The sequence below is a fragment of the Corvus kubaryi genome, unplaced genomic scaffold, assembly GCF_017639235.1.
Source record: "Corvus kubaryi isolate FWS band 111438036 unplaced genomic scaffold, C.kubaryi_AGA036_p1.0 37398, whole genome shotgun sequence".
NCBI classification, from domain to species: Eukaryota; Metazoa; Chordata; class Aves; order Passeriformes; family Corvidae; genus Corvus; species Corvus kubaryi.
In genome coordinates this window covers 37,078,096-37,103,875 of record NW_024581137.1, presented here as the reverse complement: position 1 = coordinate 37,103,875, position 25,780 = coordinate 37,078,096, and the positions used below count along the sequence as shown (strand labels likewise).

Here is a 25,780-nt window from a genome sequence, read left to right as displayed (position 1 = left end):
CAGCCTAATCTGACCCCCACCTTAAAGTTTTTTACATTGCAAAACATTGTATGATGGCTAACATATGGATGTTCTTAATACATTAGTTCCACTTTTGGTTATTCCAAATTCAGAAGTATTATGTTTTCTTTATAACATTGTGTATTTATTAATAAAATACACAATAATATATTTGACGATTTGTGTACATGTACATATACACACATGTAATAAAACTTAATATGGTATGTGAAACACTGCATACAATGCTGTAGACTAGGACTGTACAACACTATTTTACATAACACTATTTTACATAAACAGTCAAAAACCATTTGATTTGTCACGTTCTCTTTGTCAGTTTGGTGCATTGTGTGAGATTTTCCTTTTATTTACATTAGGTTCATAGAAAAAAGCTCTTGAGGGGCTAAAATTAGAATGATTGTGGCTTATCGGTTTCATTCACTAAATAACTGAACGCATATGCTTTTAGGAGATTAAGTGAAAAAACTGAAACAATTCCTATCTACAGTTTAAAGCAACCTACTTCGAAGAAATGAATGATCTGCAGGTGACTACTAAGGCCGTGTGATTTATTGATTTATTTTATCGACTTAGCAAGCAGCAGAGCAGAGACAATACTTGTGACCTGATGAGAAGAAACTGAGTCTGCACAAGTGGGTTCGAGGTACCTCGCACCTCTGTCTTGCAGAAGGGGAGAGGAACAACCTGTTCCAGCGATTTAGTGGTAAAAGATGTTCACACCTGAGATTCTGTGTAAATCATTCAGGTGGTAAATGACACCATGCACCTAAATTCACGCGGTTTCAGGGGGGACGATGGAGACAAGCCCAGGCACAAGCCGCGGGGTGTCCAGGCAGCCCGGCAGCTGCGCGCAGCCCCGCCGCAGTCCGGGGCCAGCACGCTCTCCCAGCCGGCGCAGCGCTGCTTCCCGGCACCGCGCCTGGATGCCGAGTGTCCGTGGCGTTCACGTCCCCTGCCCGGGACAGCCCCCGGGACAGCGGAGGGGAAGGGGGGTGAGGGGATGTGGGGGACAAGTGGAAGCGCAGCCAGAGGCAGGCGAGGAAGGGACGTTACCTGCCGACATCGAGGACGGGACAGTTGGGCGAGGAAAAGGAGAGCGGTCAGCGCACCCCGCTGCCTGCCCCCCTCCCGGGCTGCCGGCGTTGCTCCCCTCCCCGCGGCGGCGGGGGGCAATGTCCTCCCACCCACCGCCGCCGCCGCCGCCCCCGCTCCGGCCCTACCCCTCCTCCGCCCCCCTCGCACCGCCCCCCCCCGCCGGCGGAGGTGAGGCGAGGCGCGGCGCCGACTGCGGCGGCCGTACGGGAGGAGTGGGGCGGCGGGGACTGTGCGCGGAGGCCGGCGGCATCCACCACCTAGCCCGGCGCTGGGATCAGCCATGGGGAGCAGCCGCCACTCCTGCGGCTGCGGACAAACTCCCCTCCGGATGTCGGCTGCCGGTGGCCTGGTCTGAGCAGGAGGAGGAGGAGGGAGAGGAGGAAGGGCCGTAGCAGCGGCGGACTGTGCAAGTTGCGCGCTCTGCCCTTCTTCTCCCCGGCGCGTCTCCCACCCGCGGAGCAGCATGCGGACTGGCCTCCGCGCTCCCTCAGATGTGCTCCGGCTGCCGCCGCCTTCAGTGCATCCTGCTGCTGGCAGCGCTCACCCGGGCGCTGGATGAGACGGGAGCAGGGAGATCGCTGCTGCGGTTCCGCCCGCTCCTTCATGCGGGCTTCTGCTCCGGCGGGGCTAGCACCGCCGCCGCGGAGGAGCCGGGCTGCCCTCCCGCCCCGCGCCCGCCCGCCTGGGGGGCCCGCATGGCGTGCTACCTGGTCATCAGCTCCCGGCACCTCAGCAACGGGCACTACCGCGGCATCAAAGGCGTCTTCAGGGGACCGCTCTGCAAGAAGGGCGCTCGCTCGCCGGTAACTGCCACCTCCTCGCCCCCTCCCTCACTTGCCCCCCGCACGGTAGGAGCGGTGCGGGCGGATGCCCACGCTGGGGGCGGCCGGCGCGGCACGGCTGCGGGGGTCGCGGGGCGTGGGCGCCGGCTCGGTCCCGCTCTGCGGGGCCCCGGCGTGGGCGCTGCCTCGCCGGGCGGCTCAGAAAAGTTTCTCGGTCGGCGGCTGCCTGCGTGTGGCCGCGGGGACGGGGCTGGGGGCGGTGCTGGTGCTCGGCGGTGGGGCGGGGGGGCCGAGGCTTAGCTGGGGTTATCCGTGGACCGCGTCTCGGGCTCGTGCTCAGAGAGAGGTTAATTTCTGACGCTGTGCTGAGAAGTTGGAGGCTGGTGGAGGGGAAGGCGCCGTGTTGGCTCCAGGTGTCGCGGTTTAGTACCTTGTCCAAGGTTTTGACGCGGCGGAGGAGGGAAGCGATCGTCCTTCTGTTTTCGTCTGCCAAAAAATGCACTTGCGAGTTTGGCTGCGGCGCGCTGTGAACTACCTGTCGAGACCGACATCTAGGTAGAACACGCGTGAAGTTTGGGGTGGTCCCGGGGAGACCGCAGACCGGTCGAGCTACCCTAGACGGTCTCCATGAGTCGCTAAAGGCGTTTCGTAGGGGCCAATGGGAGTCCTGTGCTGCGGGCGGGGTTCGCCGCCGGGGCGGGAGGCAGCGGGGGCCGGGGGAGCCGCCGAGCGGAGATGCCCGGGCGGCGGGGCGGCCCCGCTGCCTCTCCCCCGCCTCTCCGTGGCGGCGGTGGTATCGTAACCGCCTCCGAACTTTCCCTGTCGCTGTGCCTGGGTGTCCGTGTGTGACATACGGAGGGCTACGGACCTGCCACCCGCCGTGCTGGCCTTGCACGAGTACCAGGGACACATTGACGCCACAGGTGGGACTCCCTCGGCTTCGGCAGTGCCAGGTTGTGCCCCGTAACACACCTGCGTACTAAATACCTTTCAGGAACTAAAGTCTGCTTTCTCTTTCTTGACTTTCAATGGCGAAAAGACAAATATTTCACTACGCTTCCAAAACCCCTTCTGTGTTGTGCACCAGCACTCTGATAGAGCACCTGCAGGTTCTTCCCTTGTACTGCTGTGTCTGTCGTGTGCAATATAACACAGCTGCGCCACAGGTAGCATCGATCAGACGTTGGCTGAGCTGTTTTTGTGTTTTTGACCCATGGAGCTGATTCACCTTCCACTTTCGTGTGTGGAACCCCCTGAAATTCGGGCAACATTTACTGAGGTCTCTGTCCAAAATTAGGTCAAAATGAAAAGATCTCAAAGATCTAAAATGGAAACAAGCTTGATTGTAGATACTTTTTATTTAGTAGAACTTTAACAACTGATGTTCAAGTCAAGTAGTATCAGAAGCATGGGAAGATATTACTCTCCAAATAGTCTTATGTTCCAAATCCTTCGCTTTTCAGTTTCTTTCCCTTTCTTTCTAACTGCCTAGTGAGTACGCACACCACTCCTCTCCATCTAAATAACTCATTAAATAAATTTGTCTGACTCCACTAACACATCATCATTTTAAACACAGTTCCACTAACAAATCATCATTTTAAACATAGCTCTGCTACAGGGTGGGAGTAATTTTTGTTTATATGGAAGTAACAGAGAACAAGACCAATGAAAATTGATGTTCCTTATTCTTTAAAGGTATATTTTTTAAAAGGATTTTGTTTTAAATGAAGCATCTTAGTCTTAAGCCAGCCATCTAGGGTTTAGTGGAAAAGGGAAAAAGCTATCAAGTTGGAAACGAATCTCAAGTCTGTTTCACTGTATAGAAATGTTCTTTCATGTGAGCTTTCCAGAGTTTGAAGTAGCAAGGGCACTTTGTATTGCTCTTCACTAAGACAGAACATCTTGTTTCCTAAATTTGTATTACCAGGAGTTGGTGTGTTTTCTGTATTTTGGGACCATTTCTACAGAAAGGACTGAAGACTGAATTTTAGCAATCCTTAGCTTTCATTCTGAATTCTTGAGGGAAAACTTTTATTTCTCTCTCTGTATTTCTTTTTTAAAAAAATATTTCTTTATTTTCTTTTGCCTTTTTTAGTGGCTACTCTTTGAAGCTAGTCAGGCTTTTGAGGTCATAGGCTAAGCCCTTTGGAGAGGGAGTGTTGGACAGCTTATGGGAGTAAAGGTGCATGACACTGTTTATGCAGGGTAATGGTAGCTCTGTAACTTTTTCATGCATTTGATATTTTGAATTTACTATTGGTTTATATATGCTATTTTCATCTTTTGATATGGAAGTTCAGATTTTAGGAAATAAATAAAGGATGCTTAGTTGGCATCAGAGGGTAATAGTTTGCTATTAAATACTAAAAATAGTGAGTAATCTGCATGTGCCTACAAATTTATAACTTTCCAGGCCATATCCTTCTTGCTTATCAGTCTGCATAAAATTGGGACCAGTGAAAAGCAAACACCACCACCTGATTACATTTGGCATGATGGATGTGGGAGTCATGCACGCCGAGATTTAGTATTTTACTACTGAGGTAGTAAAATTGTTTTAAGCATGAAAAATGCCCCACACAATGCAAACAAACCCTCCAACTATTGAGTTAAACTGGGACCGCTTCTTATACTTAAGAAGAAAGTCTTAAGAAAGTGGTGTTTATTTGTATTCCCTGTGCTGTGCTTTTGTTTAGTCTGTCCTGATTACAACTTTGAAAGATACAAGTTATGTCTTGTAGTCATTTTTAAAATGTTGAATTGGAAGCAGCCTTGAAGATTTGATTTTATCATTTGTACCATTAAACTATCTTATATTTGTACACTATGACTGATCTTATGCATGAGTCTGTGTAGCCTTTAATGGATAACATGTACCTTTCTTTATTTAAAATGTTCTGTATTAACAGACCGTGAAATGTCAGTAGACTTAAGGCTATGCTTTAAGAAATGAGAACAGTGGTGAATATTTTAAATACCTTTATCAAATTCCATGGTTTTATGGACAAGGATTTTTTCAGTCTGGTGTTTGTGTAGTATTTATTTAGCATACTTCACTATTATTGTGCCAGAAACAATTCTGGTCCTTCTTCCTCGTATGCAGAGACCTTTAGCTGTAGCAGTTCTAATGAGAACAAGATACACAGGACTACAAGGATAATGTACCTTGGGTACGTCATGAATTTGTTGTGATGTAGTCATAAAATCCTTTAAAAATTTTACCTTTCCTTTGCCCACTTGTACATATTGGAGAAGGGACTAGCTATGAATATCATGAAGTTAGTGGCAATGAATTCAGAAAGGGTGGAACTAGAAGCAGTCACCAGTGAATCCTTTATCAATGGAGTGTGATGGAGTTACATGGGGAAGGAAATGCTGAGTTTGAACATGATGCCAGCATTACTAAGGATAATGGACAATAAGCCAAAGAAGGAAGCTGCTTATTTTAGAGACTTTATTCTATGCTTTAAGCTTTTATATTTTATCTGAAAAGTTATATTCAGGAACATATTATGAGCAAATTTTCTGTCTCTGAAAATTGCTATTTAAGGAAATGCATTATGATACAGAGATATTACTTACACTTCAGAGTGATGATAATGTCTACAGGATATTTGAGTCCTGAATAGATTTCGTTGATCAGTGTACTGTTTTTACTTTTTGAAGTCATGATAGATAATGCTGTCATATTCTCCTGCCGCCTAGCCTGCTCAGAGGTTTACTGCCATGCTTCACAAGCCTGGCAAAGCTGACACTGAAAAGGACTTGCCTGTGAAACTTTTGAAGAAACTTCTAGGATACAGCAGAAAATGGTACTGGGAATTCAGCAGATGGCCCCCTTGCTTCTGAATCATTTCAAAGCCAAGGATGCTATTAGGGTGCACTGTTCTGCCTGTGGCTTTTTAAGATAAGATATAAACAAAGTCTCATTTACTACTCAGTATTTAAAGATTCCTTTGTATTTTGAAGGAAATAGAAGGCTCAGAAGACCCAGTGCCTTAGCCAGTTTCTGACTTGGCTAATTATTCTTCCGTTGTTCCCTGCAGCTTCAGCTGAATACAGTATTTTTCATGTACTTCTCTAAGCTGTTTTCAAATAAAGCTGTCAAGCAGCTGCTCCGTTGCACTTGGTGCTTGCCTGAGTTCTTTGGGTTGTTGGGGGTGGGACAGGCTTCTTTTCTGCTACACTGAGTTACCTTTAAAAAACCACAGCTCTCACCCCATGTCCAGAGGCTCCAGTAGTTCTAATTAAGTACATTGCAGGTACTTGCAAATAATGATGTTTTAGTTGATACTGAGCCATAAGCAAGCTGTTTTAGCACTAAAGCAGATATAACCAGGACTGAGTAGCACCTTATCACTCTCTGGAGCAGATAACATCACTAGGTGTTGCAGCGGGGATTACTGCAACAAGTATATTTCAAACAGGAGTTCCGTGGAAAGCGAAGTATATATGGACAGATTCGTGGTAGATGTTTCAGAGATGTTTATTTCTCCAGCCGCATGGCCGGGGCTCAGCTCAGGAACTCCGCAGTCACGGGACCTGAGGGTCCTTGGCCACCCCGGGGAACCCAAACCAACCAATGGGAAACAAAGGTGACCAGGGGCAGGGAAACCCCGTGTCTCCCCCCCAGGGCCCATCTCCCAGGGCTCCATGGCAGGGGAGGGAAACCCCAACATCTCACCTGTTTTATTTTAATAAAAGGAGAATGACAACAACTGGATAAACATAACAAGAACAGTTTCGAGACAAAACAAGCCACCCTTCTGAATCCTTAAATGTCCAAACAGATTCTTTGGAACATCTTAGGGCTGACAGAAGGGAGACAGAACTCTCTGAGCATGCTTTGTGGGGAAACTGAGGCAGGAGAGGGTTTAATTTCTTCCCTCCCCCTTTTCATCCCCCCCTCGGTACCGGAGAGGAATTGTAGGGAAATGGAATTGTATAGGGAAGCCATGGGGTGAAAAACGGATTAGGAATAAACTGGGGATAGGGTAAACTTAGGAAGGGGCTCATATTGGGTATAGGGTAAAAGGGGGAAGTAGGCTGTGGGTAGGGAAATTGCTGGGATGGATATTGTTTATAATTCTGTGCATAACGGCTGCCTTTGACGGGAATACCCCCAGGCCCAGTAACATTTGCTGCTTGTAAACCCTTCTTTCCTTGCACTATATCAAATTGCACAACTTCCCCATCTCCTACACTTTGCAGGTAATTTTTAGGGTTATTCCTTTTAATGGCAGTTCTATGGATGAATAAATCTCCCCCTGTATCATCTCGTGTTATAAATCCATAGTTGTTTTTTACATTGTACCATTTCACAGTTCCTGTGACTTTCGTGGCTACAACTCCTCCTATCACGTGCTTGCGTGTTCGTCGTGGCTGCTGGTCCCGCGTGGCCGCTGCCTCATCGACTCCGACGTCTCGGCCGGGCCCCCGCGTTGCAGCTGCTCTGCGCTCTCCCAGTGGCGCTGCTCCGGCGTGTCCGGGCTCTGCGCGGCCCCGCGTTGCCATCACCGCTGGCCCCGTGGCCTGTGAGCGGTTCTGCTCCGCCAACTCCACGCTGCTTTGAGAGTGGTCCCGTTCCGGCTCGGCGCTGCGCTGCGCGGCTTCTCGTGTCGCTGTGGAAACCGCTGCCTCTCCCTCCGCAGGGCTCTCCGAGCCGTGTGCTCAGAGCGGGCTGCCACGCCGATGCCCGGTTCCTGGCTGCTCGTGGCCCACGGCACCCGCGGCACCTGCGGCAGCGCTCCCTCACTTGTGGCCGCGGACCTCGAGACAGGGATGGGGTCCGTGATAAGGCGCGCGCTCCCGAGGGGGCCGGGCGCATCCAGCACAGGCATCTCCGCCGGCACGGCTGCAGTCATGTGCTCCCGGGATGGCGGCCGCATGGTCTCGGCCACGGGATTAGTATGATCCTCTGCTTTAGGGGTAATGGGACCATACAAATGCTCCTCAAGAGCTTCCCTGATTATAAGGTATGCATGGAAAGCTTCTCTTTGATCCCATACTTTATCCCATATCTCGTCCCAGAAACACCCCTCACAAGATACAGGAGGTTCGATATCAAAAAGTAAGTCTCGAGAAATATAGGAGAACCTTTTGAAAAGCCAGATGAAAAAATGTTCTAGATCTCCCGGTTCCAATACTTTCTTGTTATGTTGTTCAAGGATTCCTTTAACTTCTAGGTACATTTCTTTCTGTGGCTCAGAGAGCCCCATTTCCCACGATTCTTCCATAGTCCAGAGAGAATATCCAAACCAAGATGAGAAGAGAGGTCTAGAGTGGTTATTTTACTCACGAATCTTCCTCAGGGATCGGTATCTTGCCCGCATTCCTCCACCAGTTTGTTGCAGCGGGGATTACTGCAACAAGTATATTTCAAACCAGGAGTTCCGTGGAAAGCAAAGTATATATGGACAGATTCGTGGTAGATGTTTCAGAGATGTTTATTTCTCCAGCCGCATGGCCGGGGCTCAGCTCAGGAACTCCGCAGTCACGGGACCTGAGGGTCCTTGGCCACCCCGGGGAACCCAAACCAACCAATGGGAAACAAAGGTGACCAGGGGCAGGGAAACCCCGTGTCTCCCCCCCAGGGCCCATCTCCCAGGGCTCCATGGCAGGGGAGGGACCCCAACAACTAGGCACTTGGAAACTTTGAAAACTTAAGAGAGCCTGAGGACTGAATGACTGTAAATATAGAACAGGAGGGCCATGGCATGGGCAGCTGTCTCTGTCTGCCTGAGATCAGTGCTAGAAACACTAGCATAACCAAGTCTGCCACAAAGTGACAGTATTGTGTTTGCCACCAGCCAGGAGAGGCACGTGCCAAGCACAGTTGCCACAATGCAATATAAAGGCTAGACATGGTGGATGTGCACTATGTGAAATATGGTTTAGGTGACAGAAGATTAAAGGAGGATCCGCCATATATCTGAGTGATTACTGGAAGACCAAATAACTTGTGAGTTTCTGACTATAAGCGAGTCATCCTTTAGCACTGTGATTGGACTCTCAACAGTACTGAAAGCAGAGAGGAAAGGTATGGTGGGGCATTACAAGGAAAATGCATGGAAAGTAAAATTTAAGTTAGGAAATACAGTATAAAGGGACCAATAATAAACCTGCAACTCTGATAAATAGTCCTTCTACAAAAGGAAAGGGGGGGAGGGAGAATCCAACTGCACTAACAAAATTTCATGAAAAGAAAAAAAGGGAGAAATCGTAAAGAAGATGGAAAATGGTACTTTCACTTTTCCCTGCCAAAAGCCTCTGGCAGCTGCCTCCAGCAGAAGTGGCTGCATGCCAAGGGGGATTCTGTGCACTCTTCTGAAAGTTTGGAGCTGGCTTACAGAGGTATCTGCCTTACAGAAACTAAGGGCAGGCACTCCAGCTTAACTGTTTCTGATTTCATTGATTCCTGGCACTTTGTGTCTCAGAGTGGGCTGAGTGTATTTCCTACCAGCCCTCCTGCCTCCGCTGTGCTGGAGAACGTGAGCATTCCTGCAGCCCACACGCAACCTTACAGTTACCTTATTTCCTGATTTCATGGTTCCTATTGCAGTGCTTTTTGTGCAATTCTGCAATTTGTGAGAGACAGAAAGAACTTTTAGAAAATGGGAGTGTGCTTTTTGCCACATGTAGCCTTGCTGCTCATGCCTTGTATTAAACCTGGTTTTGTGGAATTTATCACTTCTGAGCATATTTTGATTCTAATTCAGTGAGTGGGTAGCACTTTGTATATAGCATTGCAATTAAATTTAATCATCTTCAACCAATTTCTGCTGGGGCCATTTCCTTCACCCACAATTAGTGGTAATGTTAAACAGGTGCTTTATGTCTGACAGCACCTTTCCAGCATTTTAATATTTTTATTGGTCCCTCAATTTTGTTCATAAAAACAGATCAACTTCTCTGTTACTTTGCATGTGGCAATGCTTGTTTGTCCATTAGTTCCAGAATTATTGCTGTTACATCCATTTACATTCTCACTTTCAGTTCATATACATTTTACTCACCCAGAACATTTTAGTGGGTTTTCTTTTTTTTTTTCACCCCCTTAATTCTGCACTGTGTACAAATTTGAAAATGAATGTAGAGACCTAGTGATTGTGAAACAGGTGCTCCCTTCGATGGTGTTAACCAGGCTCTAAGCATTAAAGGCTGTCCCTCTGCCTCTTCAGACCTGTTTTCTGGACTCTTGCCCACATGTGCTGTCCATGGTAAGCACTTGCCTGGCTTCGTTGGGGAGGATGCTCCAGTTCCTTCTTCTGCCTAAATGAATGTTTTGTTTTGACCACTTTACAACTAAATAAGCTGAGTAACTTCGTTTATGCAAATGCTTGCATGTGAGATTAAATTCCTTGAAAAGAAAACTGTGATCAAAAAAATCTCATCATCTGAATGCACCAAAGTTTTGCAGTAGTTCCCTGTAAAAGGTACCTAAATGGAGAAGGAAAAGAAAATGTAGACATTTTTCCCTACTTGGGTTTTTCTAGTGGACTGTATAGCCTTTGGCTGTAATGCTTGGGGCTTTTTAGTTTGGAGGTTGGTTTGGGTTTTTTGGATGTTGTTATTATTTTCGTTTTTGTTTGTTTTGTTGCCATTTTTTTGGTTGTTGTTTTTGGTTTTTTGCATTTAACATGAAGAACCTTTGTTAAGTCTTGTTAGTATATCACAACTGATCACTTTAGAAGACTCAATTATTACCCACAAATGTAATTACTCACTTGTCGTGGGGAAAACGTTGAATTTTCTGTGGAAAAAAATAGACATTCAAAATGTTTTTATCTGCCTGCTGAAATACTTTTATTTTAAAATGCCCCTGTGGTACACTGTGAGAGGTTTAGTTTTACTGCTTTACATGTCTATCCACCTGTATAAGCCTGGCTTCTTGTATGGACATACCTTCCATGGTGCCCTCAAGGTCTTCACTCTGAGAAACAGAGCATCACATTTGTTAAAAAACAGAGCAGAAGCTGTAGACCCTCTTTTAGAGCTCAAGAGTCAGGATCTTACTATGTAAGTTTTGTATACCTACAGTGGTAAAAAAAAAAAATGGATTAGGTATAATTTACATAAAAGGTCAAATTAAATTTATTACAACATCAAGTTAATGTCAAAGAGAAGTACAGATGCATGCACGTACTTGCAGGAACCAGAATTCCCAACATAACATGCAGTACCATTAAAATCCAGTGTGACCCTCCCAAGAATTAAGCAGTCTTCACTGGAGAATAAGGCATTTTGCAAACCAGTGTGCATGCAGCAGTCTATGCATGTAAACATTTCTGAATAGCAATAAGAAGAGCCTTTAAAAGAACTTTTTAGCATCCACATTGACTGTTGTAAGCACCATTTTTTGAAGATTCAACCTGCTCTGCACTTAGCCTTTGAACCTTCCGAACTCTGAATGAACAGTATTAAAATGATTTATGTTGATAATCTGCATAGGTGATATGGCAGCTACTGCAGTATTAGAGCCAGATATCTAGATTTCAGTCCTGCATTTCTGTATTTTATGTGGGCACATATCACTTCTTGTCTTGTACAATCAACTGCAGTGCACAAGTGTCAAGATTTGTCATGAGGTAGGTACACATACCTGAAAATGCTCTCCACTGTGCAGAACATATTGTTCTGTACCCAGTCATAAGGCACTATAATGACAGCTTTTTATTTTTTCTTTTTTTTTTTTTAAATACTAGACTAAATTTATGTGCATACTAGATAAGATGTAAACATCATCAAAATTTTGTCCCAGTTTCATAGTTATGCATAATGATAATTGGCAAGCTGGTTCAAGTAAAGAAATAGAACTATTGCTGCGAGATTGCATGCAGCTCTGAAACAATTCATACATTAATCAACTCTAGTTGATATCAATTTTTCAATTGATGTTTTCCCTGGAACACATTCTAAAACAGATTTAGTGCTTTTGTGTCAACAGAAATATTCTATCAATATTCTGCTTAGACTGAACTGGAGAGCTGTATTTGGTGTCTTTGAGAACATTCTCAGTTGTAATCAGCTGTAAATCTGCAGCCCGATTTCCAGCTTACACTGCAACATGTGAGGAAGGCTTGTGAAATTAGATTAGAAAGTGTAAGAGACTTCTCTAAAGTACACCCTTTGATTGCAAAATATTTGCTAGATTGTATTTTGGGGTTAAAGTTATAAAAGAAATCTGTAAGAATACTATGATCAGAGGGTCTGCTGGAAATGCAAATTCTTATAGTTATTAAGGTATTCTGAGAATTCTTTTCAAAGAAAAGTTTTCATATTCAGATATTTATAGCTCTAATTTTATTAGCTTTCGTGGGTTCCAGAAGTGATCAGTACAAATTGTTCATCTAAACCAATCTTCATTTCTCTGTGCTAATCATTACGTCTTCAGTTTAAGTATGACTTTTGTGAGGTGTGTAAACTCTGGCCATTGACTTTACTGGGAGATCTAACAAGAGGCAGAATGTGTCTATTTATGCCACCCTTTGTTAGACACTGAAAAACCGAATTATGATCTTGATGTATTGAGCCTGCTCTTGAGCCCTTGTCTTTGAGTGCAAGAAGCTTCTGGTGATGCATTACAGGTCGACAGAGAAGGAATCTGCAGGATCCTCGCAGTGGTTGCTTGGTGAATATTGTGGTCCAAATGCTGGCTAAGGCAAGTGGTCGATGGACAGGATGATAACAAGGATTTCTCAGTGTGAGGAAGGCACTGCTTACTTCCAGATGCTGCACTGATGGCTCCTCTGTAGTGGGAGGCATTATGGTGTAGGAACACAATATCCAGGTTTCCCACAATCCACGTGGCCACAGGTCTGTGCCAAACAGCAGCTGAGGGGTGTGCAGTCACCTCGGCACAGGGAGTGGCTGCCTGGCCCGATGGGCATGGGTCAGAAACTGTCACGTAGCTGTTGAGGACTAGTTCAGAAAATGAAACTAAAAAACACAATCGTGTAGGTCCCTGTAGAAAACAAACTCACAGTGTGATGTGCATGCAAGTAGTTTGTGTGTACCAAATAATAAATACACATCCCATAAATGTCACTGAATACATATGCAGCTCCTCCAAGCTGTCTGAATGCTTAACTGCTGTCCTTACAAAGCTGTACTACTGCTCTTCCTGTAAAGAAGTCCAAGGCTTCTTTGTTGTATACGTCTACAGAATGGACACTAGCATTTTTTCCCTTCTTTAATGTTTCAATATACACTTACTTCACTTTAAAGAGAAGGTAGCAAAACCCATATGAAAAAATAGTTCAGTCAGACAAATGGAGAAAGATCAGGTTGGTAATACATACAAAGATTTCAATTTTCATTTGAATGATAAATATATCCTTGGCTATTAAATATGGAAAGGAGGCAATATAAGGAGCAATGTTGGAGACACTGCTTATTCACAAATAAGCATCACTTTAAAAAAGTTCTTTTTCTGGGAGTGAATGATAAATTTTTGTGATGACTAATAATGGAGAAATCACAGATGTGTACTCTTTGATGCAGACGTATTCATATCCTATAAAACAAAAATGAAATTGAAATAAGTATTCAATATGTAAACTTGCTGATTTTATACTTTGTTAGTCTTCTGATGAAGACCTGTTTATAACCAGTGTATTGTATACCATGTGCAACAGGAGATTCTTATTGTGTATATATACTGTACAATAGGTGGGTTTTATTCTTTAGCATTATAATAAGCGTCTTTTATAAGTTAAAACTTATAAAAATACAGATCCAGTATTGTGGTCATTTATCTCAAAAGTAAACCTTTCCTGCAAAATAAACAAAAAATGGCCTTCAAATTTATTCCCTAGAGGACATGTCTTACTTGAAACTGATAACACTTGGTGGAGAAAGATACGCCTTTCATTTTGGCTAGCTTAATAAATCTGTGCAGCACAGGGTTACAGCTGTCTTCTTATTATTGGGGAACAAGTTTTCATTCTGTGAAGTTAAAAAAAAAGACAGCACTGGGCTTTTTATTATATAAAGCAGATACGATGACTTGAAATAGAGGGTTGTATCCATATGCCATGTTATTACTTCTAATGGGGAAAGGATAATAGAACAAATAAATTTGTTGGTTTTTTTTTTCTTTTGACAGCTATCTGCTCTTTATATTGTTATTTCTTTGCCTTATGAATCACTGATGTAGGTGATTGAATTTGATATCTGTAGGTTGTGGAATCAGTCTTTAAATATTTATGTTGATTTGCATACGTGACAGATTTCATCAGTAAAGATCATTATAAACAACAAATTGGAAGAAGTTAGAAAATTCCTTTCCTTGAAAGGGATTCCTTGAAAGTTTACAGTATGACTTAACAGAGCCTGCATAATCTTCACAGTTAATAAAAACCAAAGGCAGAGAAATGTGCTTAAAATCTACAGCAAAAATGTTTCCAGTGTGTATTCTTGAAGACTTGCTTTTTGAGCTATAGCAAATGAGGCTTACTGAATATGTACACTTAGAAATATTCCAGTAGAAAAACAGTTTCGAAGGCCTTTCTTTTTAGATCTGGAGTTCATCTGTAAACTTCAGCAATAAGGACCTTGAACACCTTTTCCCTCTGCTGAAATACAGTTCCTTATCCCAAACATTTCGCAAAATATATCTTGTAGTAATATTATTTTCCTGATGCTCTGACTAGCACTGTCTGAAGAGAAAATTACGATTTAAAGTGCTTGAAATATGTAATTTTTAAAACTATTTTAAGTGCTGTGAATCATTATTGCACCAGGCAATAGAATAACCTTGGATAATTAAAAAAAAAAAAATCCAAAACTCCACAGCACCCCGAGCCACCCCAAACCATGCCCTCAAACATGGCAAAAAAATCAGTTAGCAGGTGAGATCACCATGAATGTGATGAATCACTGACAGCCTTTCTTCCTATCTCTGCTCAGGTAAAGTTCAGATCTTGACCTTCTGCTTGACTGGGAGCCATTACAGAAACCCTTAATGAGCTTCCTGATGGCCTTTTAAGAGTAATAACTGATTAAGTAATTGTAGCACCTTATGCTGAAGTGTTTTAAGCACTTAAAGACCTCTGAGCGTCTTCCTACAAAAACCAGCACGTCTGCTGAAGTTAGGTGATACAAAAGAAACTGTTCCTTTCTATCATTGTTAAGGTACTTCTCTATGTTTACTCTTCTAACCTCTGGCTAATAAGGATGGTGACTGCAGGCATTAGGTATTAGACAGCCTTTAAAAGACTGATGCTTTTGAGTACTGCATACTGTAGGATAAATTGTAGGGTTCAAATCTCTCACAGAGTTGAAAAGGATATGTGGTATCTTAAGAAACATAGGTGTCAATTTTCTGCTTGATGGTACTAATATATTGTGATAAGATCTGCATATTAAGAATGAGCCCTCAAACAGTGATTTAGTACTGCAATTGTACACTACTTCACAATGAGGAGAACAAACAATAAAAATGTGAATCCTTGCCTCTGCTCTGAAGGACAGTGAACAAAGACTTCTAGGCATTACAGCTGGCCGGCGTGGAGAGGACTCGGTTTTCAGAAGTGACTGGTGAGAGGAATGGAAGGGGGATAGTAAATGTGAACAGGGAGGTTAATTGCAAAGTAAATGAGTTTACTACAGAAAGCACTGAGGCTCAGATTCTCAAAGGCAGTGCATGTGTATTAGTAAACAACACCAGGGAATGTGCCAGGCATTGGAGCTTAATTAGCTAAACCGTGAAATTGTGAGCATTGTTTCCAGTGTATTTGTGGTGTTGAACAAGTAGCACTGCCCCAGACATTTCTTGGAGAGGGTTTGGGAACTAGGGTAGGGCCGAAACATTACCATCAATGCACTTTCAATTCCAAGAGAGTTTAACGGGATTGATGAGCTGCTCAGTAACGACAGGTAAAAGCCTCCATTTTTTAATTGGCTTTGAAATCCTACCCTTGTATGGAACTGCAAACCACCTGCAGGGCAAACCGCTCAGACATTGTTCCCAAAACTCTAACTGGGCATTGAGAGAATGGTGAGTGTCATGAGTCAAAATTGTCAAATTGGGAAGCATTGTGAATAAAACAGCATTGACGGCGCCACTAGTGCTTGAGCCTGTGTCTGGGCTCTGTTCAGTAACTAGAGCAAGTGTAGCCTGGGCTCCAGCCCATCAAGCTCTGCAGAAAACAGGACTGTATCTTGGGGTGTTGAGACATCTGAAGATTGAAGGGTAGTGGCTGGATCTCCAGACAGCAATCTGGTGGTTGGATCAGACGAAGTGGCTGGATTTCCTCACAAATCCCACTACAAATCCATCTCATGCTCCTGACAGGAGGATTCCCAGTAAATGTGATATGCATATGCTGACTGAATGAGAGAAAGTTCAGCTTCACCACTCAGGCAGCAAACTTCAAAGATAAAGAGCAGATGAGAGAGTTTGGGTGAATTATAATGCGCTTCTTGGAGTACTTTCTATAGTTTCTTCAAGCATTCTTAAAATTCACAGGGAGCAGAAGTGCACAGTGACTGTTCAGGGTAGAATTTTAGATTGTGTAAATAATTCTGTTAAATTCATTTCATTTTCTAAGGCTGTTTTACTCCAGCAGGATTTGGTCCTCAGATTCTATTTAGATTTTGTTAGTAAGTAATCTGGCTAAAGTTAGTGAGTACTAGTTGCTAGGACCTCCAGGGTTGAAGCATCACTGTGATGCAGTCACAGAATTTCAATTAGAAAGAAAATGCAACTGTGCTCCAAACATAAAACCTTGTATATTTTTGCTGGACTCTATAAAGTGACTGTCTTTCCTGTATTACTGAAACACAAACACTGCAGGTTAAATACAAACCATGCTGCTATAGCACATGTATTCAAGCAGTTAATATAACACCTTTCTTTTCACGGAGCACATCTTTGATTTGCACACCTCCCTGGGATAACACACACAGTTTGATGCAGAACTTGCTTCCGCCTTCCTTATCCTCATAGAAAGTAGGTATTCATTAAGAAGGACAATTATGGGTTATTCACTGTGGGATGGTGTTATACTAGATATTGGGGGCCACTTTCAGGATCCAGATTTCTAGTTGAAATAAATCAGATCGTAGTAAAAGACACATACAAATCACTTTTTGTCTTTCCAGAAGAGGAAAAAGTTCCACAGAAGTCAGTTGCAACTTTTGCTGGATTACAAATGCAGAGCTGTGCATTCTTGAAATGTGAATTAGTGATCAGAATATCTCAATATTAGCTAATATTAATTCCTAATTTAGTATTATCCTAATATCTGAATATTAAAGTAGTATCACATTCTCTGCTGTTACAATTTTTGTGCATAAGTGAGTGAGCGACTGGGCTAGTTAACCAGTTAACCACAGCTGTTGGCTTAGTGTTCAGTTTCTTATGAAAGACAAGTGTCATTTTCAGGTTTCGTTTGAAATCTAATGCATTATCCTTTCTTAACAATATAAGATGGATTTTCTGGATTTGTATGTTTAGCTGCCCTGTTAGGGATTTCTGTTTATTTTCCTTTAATTACAGTGTTGTGATGCTCTTAATTTCCTCTAACTTAATACGTACCAGAAACTTGCCAGCAGTCATTATCTGTAAGGCTGCTTGAGGAAGGATCCTGCCCTCTGATAAAACAGGAGGGATGGCATTGATTTCCACATGAGATGTGTCTCTTCACAAGACTAGAGAGTCACTGTGCTATTTTGGTCCTGCAGGTGAGTGCACACCAGGAATGCTGTGGGAATCTGTGTGACTGCGGGTCAGTGAGTTCCAGAAAGCTTTTGGGTTTGGTGCTTTGCTGGGCAAAAGGGATTCACCTTTGGGAGGTCTTACTGCTTCATGTTATTGATGGCACCATTCGGCAAGTGAGGGATCTAGTTGTCTTGGTCTACTACCTGAAGGTGGTAAATATTTCCATTGTGATTCTAAGTGATGATCTGATGAGTCTGGAAAATTGCAGCTATGAAATAAAGCCTGGGAAAATGACATCTGTAGGCATACCAGAGGGTTTGTAAGACTGCTGCAGTTTCGCCAACTGGAGTGGGTGCATGTGATGTCTTTCTGCTGGCCCATCTCTTGGTACATCTTCTAGCAGAGTTACATACGTGCACTGTGGTACCTACTAGGCAGTGCTCTCTGTCTGTCCAAAAGGTCAGGAGGAAACCAGCATGGGAATAAGGAGAATGGAATGGTGAAAGGCTCGGTCGCTCATCCTGCCAGAGACACACTTGGAGTTCATAATGGTTCAGCAGCCAGGGGATGATGTGGAGAACTGCCTTGGGAAGGTGAAAGGGACGGGAAAAAAAGGGGAAGCAAAATATGGGAAAACTTTTTTTTTTTCCATTAGTTTTGTTTTCACAATGCTAACAAACTACAGAAAAGGTATTCATCCATAGCCAAAGGCCTGCAACATGATAGCAGGTCTAAAATAATTGACACAAAGAAGTAAAAGCTTTGGAAAGCAGAATTTTGGCAATTTTGAATGAGGATATTTTTGCTCTCCCTGTAGCTGGTTAATGAATTAGTCCACAACTGCAGCTGGAAATCAACTCAGCTCTTTCAATATGATATTTAGCCTTCTGGCACTGGTTTAATCCCACCCCAAAGCAACTGAAACACAGATACAGATTACATAGGTTTTCAGTTAATTTATGTGTGCTTACTCTGTGTATATGTATGGGTTACAGGCAATGAAATAGAAGTAGGGTTGGTTTTAGGATGCAGATGGGTGAACTGCCACCCCTGCATGACTTTAATTCCAGTGTTTCTGTTAGTGTGTGTAAACTATAAACTATCACAGTGAGCCTGTTTATCACAAATTTAAAGTTGAGAAAAATGCAGCATTTTTCAGGAAAAAGAGTTCTCCTCTTCAAATATGGTGCTGAGAATGGTTTTGAGTAAAGGAGAGAATGAATCAATATCTTTTATTGTTGCAGGACCACAACTTTTCATGGTAGGTATGTCCCTAGGAAGCGTGTTTTTGGGGCAGGCATGTGCAATAATTTATGTCTGAGCCATTTGTTAATATTGGCAAAGTGTCACAGGTGCTCCAAGTGCTGATGGCAGGCTGGGGACAAGAAGGCAGCAGCAGGTCGCTGCTTCATCCCTGCACCGACGGCTGGCATTTTACACAGCTAGAGGTCAGAAAGGTGCATTATTTACCCCGTAACTAGTACAGGAATGAATCTGTGCTTCTCTGAGCTGTTCCCAAGGAGTTTTACTGAGTCTGACTTTCATGATTTTCAGCAAAATCTCTTAAAAAAAAAGTTTATAGAGAATCCTGGCTCCACGCAATTACTCTGCCATATGCAGTGGCACATCTTACTCATTCTATGAATGTTTTATGCTCCCAGGGGGATTTAAGAGTAAATACGACCACAAGTACAAACTTAAAATATCAAATTAATTTTGTGTTACACACACAGAGTGATGGATAATGTCAGTTCAGGGCTTGATCCTGCATGTGTTGAAATTGAGAAGATTTCTTGGTGTTAGTTTGGTTTATGTTTGGCACATAAAGGTCTTGATTTTTTTGTAGTTGTATAAAACCCCATGTTATTAAATAAATATAGGCATACCATATTAACAAAAAATGGCAAGTGAGGAATACTTCAAGTTCTTCCATAAGGAATATAATAGAAAATTTGTAGCAGCATTTTTTATTTTCATGGAGAAAAAATACATTTGCAATCCTATAATTATGTTCTGAAACAGAAATTCAGTCAGATTACTTTTGGGTCATTATCTGTGTCAGAAAGTGGTAATTGGGGATTACTGAGTTTCTATCAGGTTTGGCTTAGCAGCAAACAAGGTTAACATAAGTGGTTGTATAGCTGAGTTAATTTTAAATGATCTTTCAGGCTGAGATATTAAGGCTGAAATGCCTTTAAAGGAAGCTAAATGGGGCTTGTGTTTTGAATGTGATCTGATGTATAATTAGATTTCTCCTACAGAAAGGTTAGAAGCTGTAATCCAATGTTCAGAATCAACAGCAGAACTGTGTCTTTTTAAATTTAGGAATGTGTAAAACTTAATACCAGTTGATTTCAAACATTTACATGCATGTAAATGTGAGGGTAGTGGAAGGTACTGGATTTAAAACATGGAAAATTTGGGATTACACAGGATATTGTAAGTGATGTGAGTTCTTGCTCTGGGTGGTTTGGCTATTAACGAGAGTGTGTTTGGGCAGTTGGCATCATTATACATTAAAAATAAATATGTAGGGAAAATGATTGGGATGAAGGGCTGTGTGTAAGAGTTAGCACATCAAACACTATTCATCATAGTGCTTCTAAAGACTGCTGTATCTTTGCTAATATTTTGTCATTTTTGAAAACTGAACAATCTTAACACATTGCAGAGGCTGGTTAATTAATTTGTTGAGAGTTTTTGTGGCCAATAGCTGACTATTTCTCTCTATCCTTAATAAAGAAATTTTTGCAACTCCTTTTTTTTTTTCTTTTTGTTCTCTTGAAAGAAGAAAGGATCAAAATAATGGCAGTTTTAGCTCAAAATTTAGGCCAGCTTCTTTTGGCTGACTGTTGAAATAGGGTTGCTGTGTTGTCTCATGAAGGGAGAACAATGTCTTTTTCACATGTACACTTCCCATGCTAAGTCAGCTTGAATTAAAGTCGCTGAATGTTCTATGGCAGAAAGAACTTTGAACCTAGATTTGATTTTAGCTTTCCTTACTGCAGCCTGAGGACAGGAGTAGGACACGTAGTGTTTTCACAGAATATGAGAAATCTTGTGGATGTTTGGCCACTTCCCTTTCTCCCTGTATTTATGCATTAATATGGTAAAAATATATTCATCAAGTATGGAAAAGGGAAAGTCAGAAGAAAAGGAAGGTTCCAATGAATGCTGTATGAAGGAATTCTTTCCTTGTTTCTGTATGTCTCCCTGGTTGCTCCTGGAAAGCTCCAGTGTGCTTTGCTCTTAGTGCTTGCTGTGCGATGGGTCAGTGCAGAGTGTCCACCCACGGCGAGTGACTGGACAGAGAAGGGCAAAGAGCAAAAGGTCAGGAAAGGAAGGCACGAAGAGGCAAAGATGACCCTGTCCTCTTCCTCCAAGAGCACCTGTGCAGACAGGACTGCATGATGCAGCAGCAGCAGTAGTAATTGGGAAGCTCCTCCATTAATCTTGGAGGGAAGTAAGAGGCAAATTGGGGGGGCCGTTTGCTTCCTGGTTATGAACTGCTTGCAGAAAGCAAAGGGACACCCCCTGGAGTCAAGGGAAATTAATGTGCATGTAGGCACTTAACATGATCCAGTTTCTAAGCCACAGTATCTAAATACTGCTGTCTTTACAAGATATAAAAATAGAGAAAAGTACATTTTCACTAAATCTAGAGAAGATGTGATCTAGTGCGGGAACTCATGCCTTCTGATCAATGAATCAATATGATACCACAGAAGCTTCTTATTGTTTAAAATACACTCCACTCACATATCTCACAACTTTGGCATAACACCCTACTTATACACTTCGTTTACGTATACATTCTACCTACTTATATATAACTTACACAGTTCAGTTACTTACACATTCTATAACTTAAAAAGTTCTTAATTACTTATACCTTTTACAACTTTTACCTAATACAGTATTTACACACTTTACTTGCTTATTTTACACTACTTATACATGTTACTCACACATTTTACAACTTATCTGTAATACAGTACATACACATTTTACAACTGCTGTGCATGAGATCTCACATTGCTTGGTCGGTTTCTCTATTTTGTCCATGAGCTCCGCACACACTTTTCTGATAATATGATTGGTTTTAATCTAGTGCAGCACAGTCCTTTTTTATCTATTCCTTGCTGTCTTGGTATTTAGTTTTTCAGCTTCTTCTTTCCCAATTTAGCAAAATTTACCTTTCAGTCCTTGATGAATTCCTGAGGGCTCTAACAGGCGGGGCTTCTGATCTAGGCAAGCAGTGTAGAGATGATAACAGCAACAAAACCCATCCAGTGATCAGCAGCCAAGTTAGTCCAGGAAATCCAAACAACAAGACAGCAAAGGGAGCAGATATAAGCCTGTCCCACCTCCCCCACTTCTCTCCCCAAACCTTCAGACTGGAGCTTAAAAACCCTCTTAGGGCTGATGTGCTGTACCTGAAGGTGGAAAGGCCAGTGAGGGTAATTCCAGCCTGGTCCCCCTCCGAAGGCTCTAGTAAAAGTAACTAAAAGTGGTTTGGCTGGGGCACTCTATCAAGGTTCAAATACTTTACAACAATTCAGTATTCTCCTGATAAAATGTGATACTGTTACTGGAGAGGGAAGGAATGTGCGGGGGGGAATTAATGTTGAAATTAAAAATGTATATTACATTTCTATACATTCATTTTGTGTTAATATTAACAAGACTAAAAATTTATCCCATTAATACTATGAGAACAGTATCAGTAATTTTTGCCTGGGTCTAGTGGTAGCATATCACTTGACACATCTTGGCTCTGAAAATTTTAATGAGATTTCTTCCTTTTCCAGTCAGTGAAACTTTCTGTGCACCTAAATGTCTAGCTGGTACTTGAATTTTGAAAAAAAGTAATAATACATCAACCTTGTTAATGAAGGAGAAAATTCTGGCAGAACTTAGGTGTTAGTCACCTGTATTAAGCTCAGGATAATCTAAAAATGGCAGGCCACTGATACTGTTATATATTATTCAGTTAGTCACCTGTATTAAGCTCAGGATAATCTAAAAATGGCAGGCCACTGATACTGTTATATATTATTCAAAATAGTTAGTGTGAGCAGTCAGTCTTAAATCAGCTACTTTGAGTTTACAAGGTGAGGTGCAGTTCCAGGCTAGGGCCTTTCAGCACAGGTCCTTCAGCCTGGGGCTGTGCTTGAACTCAGAAGAAGTTGGAGTTGCAGGTGGGATTCACTTGTGTAGGTGCATTTAACAGGGAGTATCTTTGAGCAGCTTTCTGGATGAGATCATATGGAGGGCTGGAATGTGATTGTTCCTGACCACATAGGCATCATTTTATGCTACTTAAAAAAAAAAATCTACTCCCTCTTAATCAGTGAGCAAAAAAGAAAGTAGTTAGATTATGCAGTGTTTGCCTGAGAATAAGTGAATGGTTTTGTAAAATCTACCAGAATATTTTTTTTTTGTTGTGATAGACTATACTTTATTTCTTCACCAAAACAGTAAAAAAATGAGAGTAAATATTAATGGGTATTACAACATGTAAATGGATTGTTCATGTAATGCTACACGACACCTATCCTGGAAATGAAAGGACAGGGGTATATTTTCTAGTGTTATATCCTTAATTCTGTCATTTATAATGATAGGAAATGTAATGAAAACTACTTGTTGAAGGCAGCTCACAAAAATGATAAGTGAGAGCAAATAAGTGACACATTGGAAAGAAGAATTCCTGGTAGTTAGAGATGACAGACAAGGTCTTATGTGCACTCTCTGTTGTGGTTCTGTGCCTGTCTCCTGGATAACTTTAGCAATTCAATTAACCGATATGAACCTGTGTTTCATCATCTATAAGAGGTAGATTATACTTACCCACCTCACAGACTCTTAATAATTGATTTTTGTAAAGTGTTTTGGGATCTCTCAGATGGAAGGCACTATACCAGTGTCAAGTATTATTATTATTGCTACTAGCAGTAGTAACAGTACTTGGCATTTATACTGCTCTTGCCCATTCACAGTGCTTTAACTAATGCATTCCTGCAGTGCCTCTGTGAAGTAGGTGCCTGTGTGCTTTTAGAAGAAATTCAGCAATCATCATCTAGCTCTCCCATTTTCAGTGCTCCTAAGATTTTGAAAAAAAAAAAAAAAAAGAAGGATAAAAAATCCTGAAGTACAAACATCCGTGTGATCCTTAGAGCACTTGTGGGAAGCTGTAGATTAGGTTTAGGATTTGGTCAGTTACAAGGACACAAAACACACTTCTCACAATTTCTGGCAAGTTTTTTAACCATTGAGGTCCATAAAAGCTTTCCTTCTCTTCCTTTGTTTCTGAATGCCAAAGGGTAATCGTTTCAGGGGCAGGCTGGATGGAACTCTGAGCAACCTGGTCTACTGCAAGGCGACCCTGTCCACGGCAGAGGTATTGGAACTGGATAATCTTTAACGTTCCTTCTGACCCAGGCCGTTCTGATTCCATGAGTCTGTGTTTCTGTGTGTTTATCATGCTCCCACCATGCCTGTGTTTCCAGGCACTTTCAAGCAGTGCTGCCTGGTTTGGCAAACATGGGGAGCTCAGCCAAAGGGTCAGTGCTGGCTAACAGGGAGTTCTGGGCATGTTCAGAGCTCTTGGAAATGCTCTTAGACAATCTTGAAGTTCGAACACATTTTTGGTATCTCCAGGTTTAAGATTGATCAGGAGATTTTGGAATGTCTTCCGGTTGAAAGGCTTAAAATCCACTAAATTCTGTTTTAGATACTTAATATTTTGTGTAGGGGTTGGGTTGGGATTTTTGTTTTAACTTCACTAAATCTGTCTTTTAGTATTCATCTGAGATTTTAGATTTGTCTTTTTTTTTTTTTCCTAAATGCACACATTTCTTTAATCTGCTCTAACTTGGAAAAGTGGATCAAATTCCACAGTAAAAAATACTTGCCCTTGGTTCCATTGCTGCATTTGTGGGGGCTCAACAGCTACAGATGTCATTGCATCTGGACGTGCTGTCTTCAAAAGCAGCTAATTTCTGAGATGGCAAATGGTCTTTGATTCACAGCAGCAATGGGCTTTGGGGCTCAGGCATTTTTCCCATGTTCAGCAGGTGTCTAAATGTCACTTACTGGAATTGAGATCTATCTGTTGCTGCACACATAGGCAGAGATGAGAGGAATGCACGGTGTGGACTCAGGCAGCAAGCCACAATTTTTATGCATTTCAGATATAACCATAATCAAGCATAAACTCTGTTTAGCTTATGTGGATATAGCATGATTATACTGACACACCATACAGGGTGCTGAAGTATTCTGGTCTGTGCAGAGACTCTTCTAAGCAAAGAATCAGGATATGTGATCTGTTCTTCAAAAGCCTTTTCCTAAGGCTTCACAGGAGGAGAGCTGCCGTGTGATCACGGGCTACAGCTTATGGCTTTATCCCACGGTTTGCCTCTGAGGACTGCTCTGAACCTTCCCTGCTGTGGACATCCTTTAGTGAGCTTCTGCTTGAAACAGAATGAGGTATAAATAGTTTTCAATGCAAATAGCTTTCAGGGTTTTTTGGGGTTTTTTTGCAATCAAAAAAACTGAAATCAGATTTATCAAGAGAACTTGTTGGCTGCTGTGATCCAGGAGACCAGTTGTAGCTCAGGATCATGTATTTGGGATATACGTGGTTTGGGGAGTGGGGAAAACTTGGTTTTGAAAACAAAAGTTCAATAGTTATTTATATGCAGACAATCTCAAATAATCATTTATGTAGGAAATTTGTAAATGAGAGCAAAATGTGACTCAGCAGTTTGTGATGAAAAGCGGATACCCAGAAATGTCTCATTTTTTAAGTGTTACATTCCCAGGCAGTCTCTAATTAGAGCTTTGGAAATCTGTAAGTAAATGTTTCTTCTTTGTGTCCTAAACATTAAAGGTTATCAATAGCAGCAGGCTGCTGAAGTCAGCTTATATGGCAAGAATGCTTTTCATGGAAACAGTAGTGGGTAAAAACAGACTGAGTTTGAAATTCAGTGCAGGCACATGCTTCAGGCTTGCCTGAGAGGTGAGCTGTCTAGAGACCTCTGTGTTGCTCATGATGGTGAAAAACTGGAAAATGACTAATCGCAGAGCTGGTTAAATGTGCAATAGGCAGGCTTGGCTTCTGTGTGTCTCTGAGCCTTTTTGCTTTCTGCAGACTGGCAGGTACAGGGTCCTGCTGCCTCACGCAACAGAAGGAAGGGTATAAGAA

The 25,780-nt window shown here is 42.4% G+C and overlaps 1 protein-coding gene across 2 annotated transcripts in view; it reads left to right on the top strand.

The window, feature by feature from the left end:
• Positions 1 to 1,269: 1,269 nt before the first annotated feature.
• ZNF804B (zinc finger protein 804B) overlaps positions 1,270 to 25,780 on the top strand; it is a 234,232-nt gene continuing 209,721 nt past the window's right edge. Inside the window, exon 1 of one of the 2 annotated variants that reach the window (XM_042043587.1) lies at positions 1,270 to 1,922. In XM_042043587.1, coding sequence (XP_041899521.1) covers positions 1,611 to 1,922 — 312 coding nt within the window. In that variant the 5' untranslated portion in view covers positions 1,270 to 1,610. Of the gene's footprint in view, positions 1,968 to 25,780 lie in introns of both variants that reach the window. The other variant, XM_042043586.1, reaches the window with a different exon arrangement.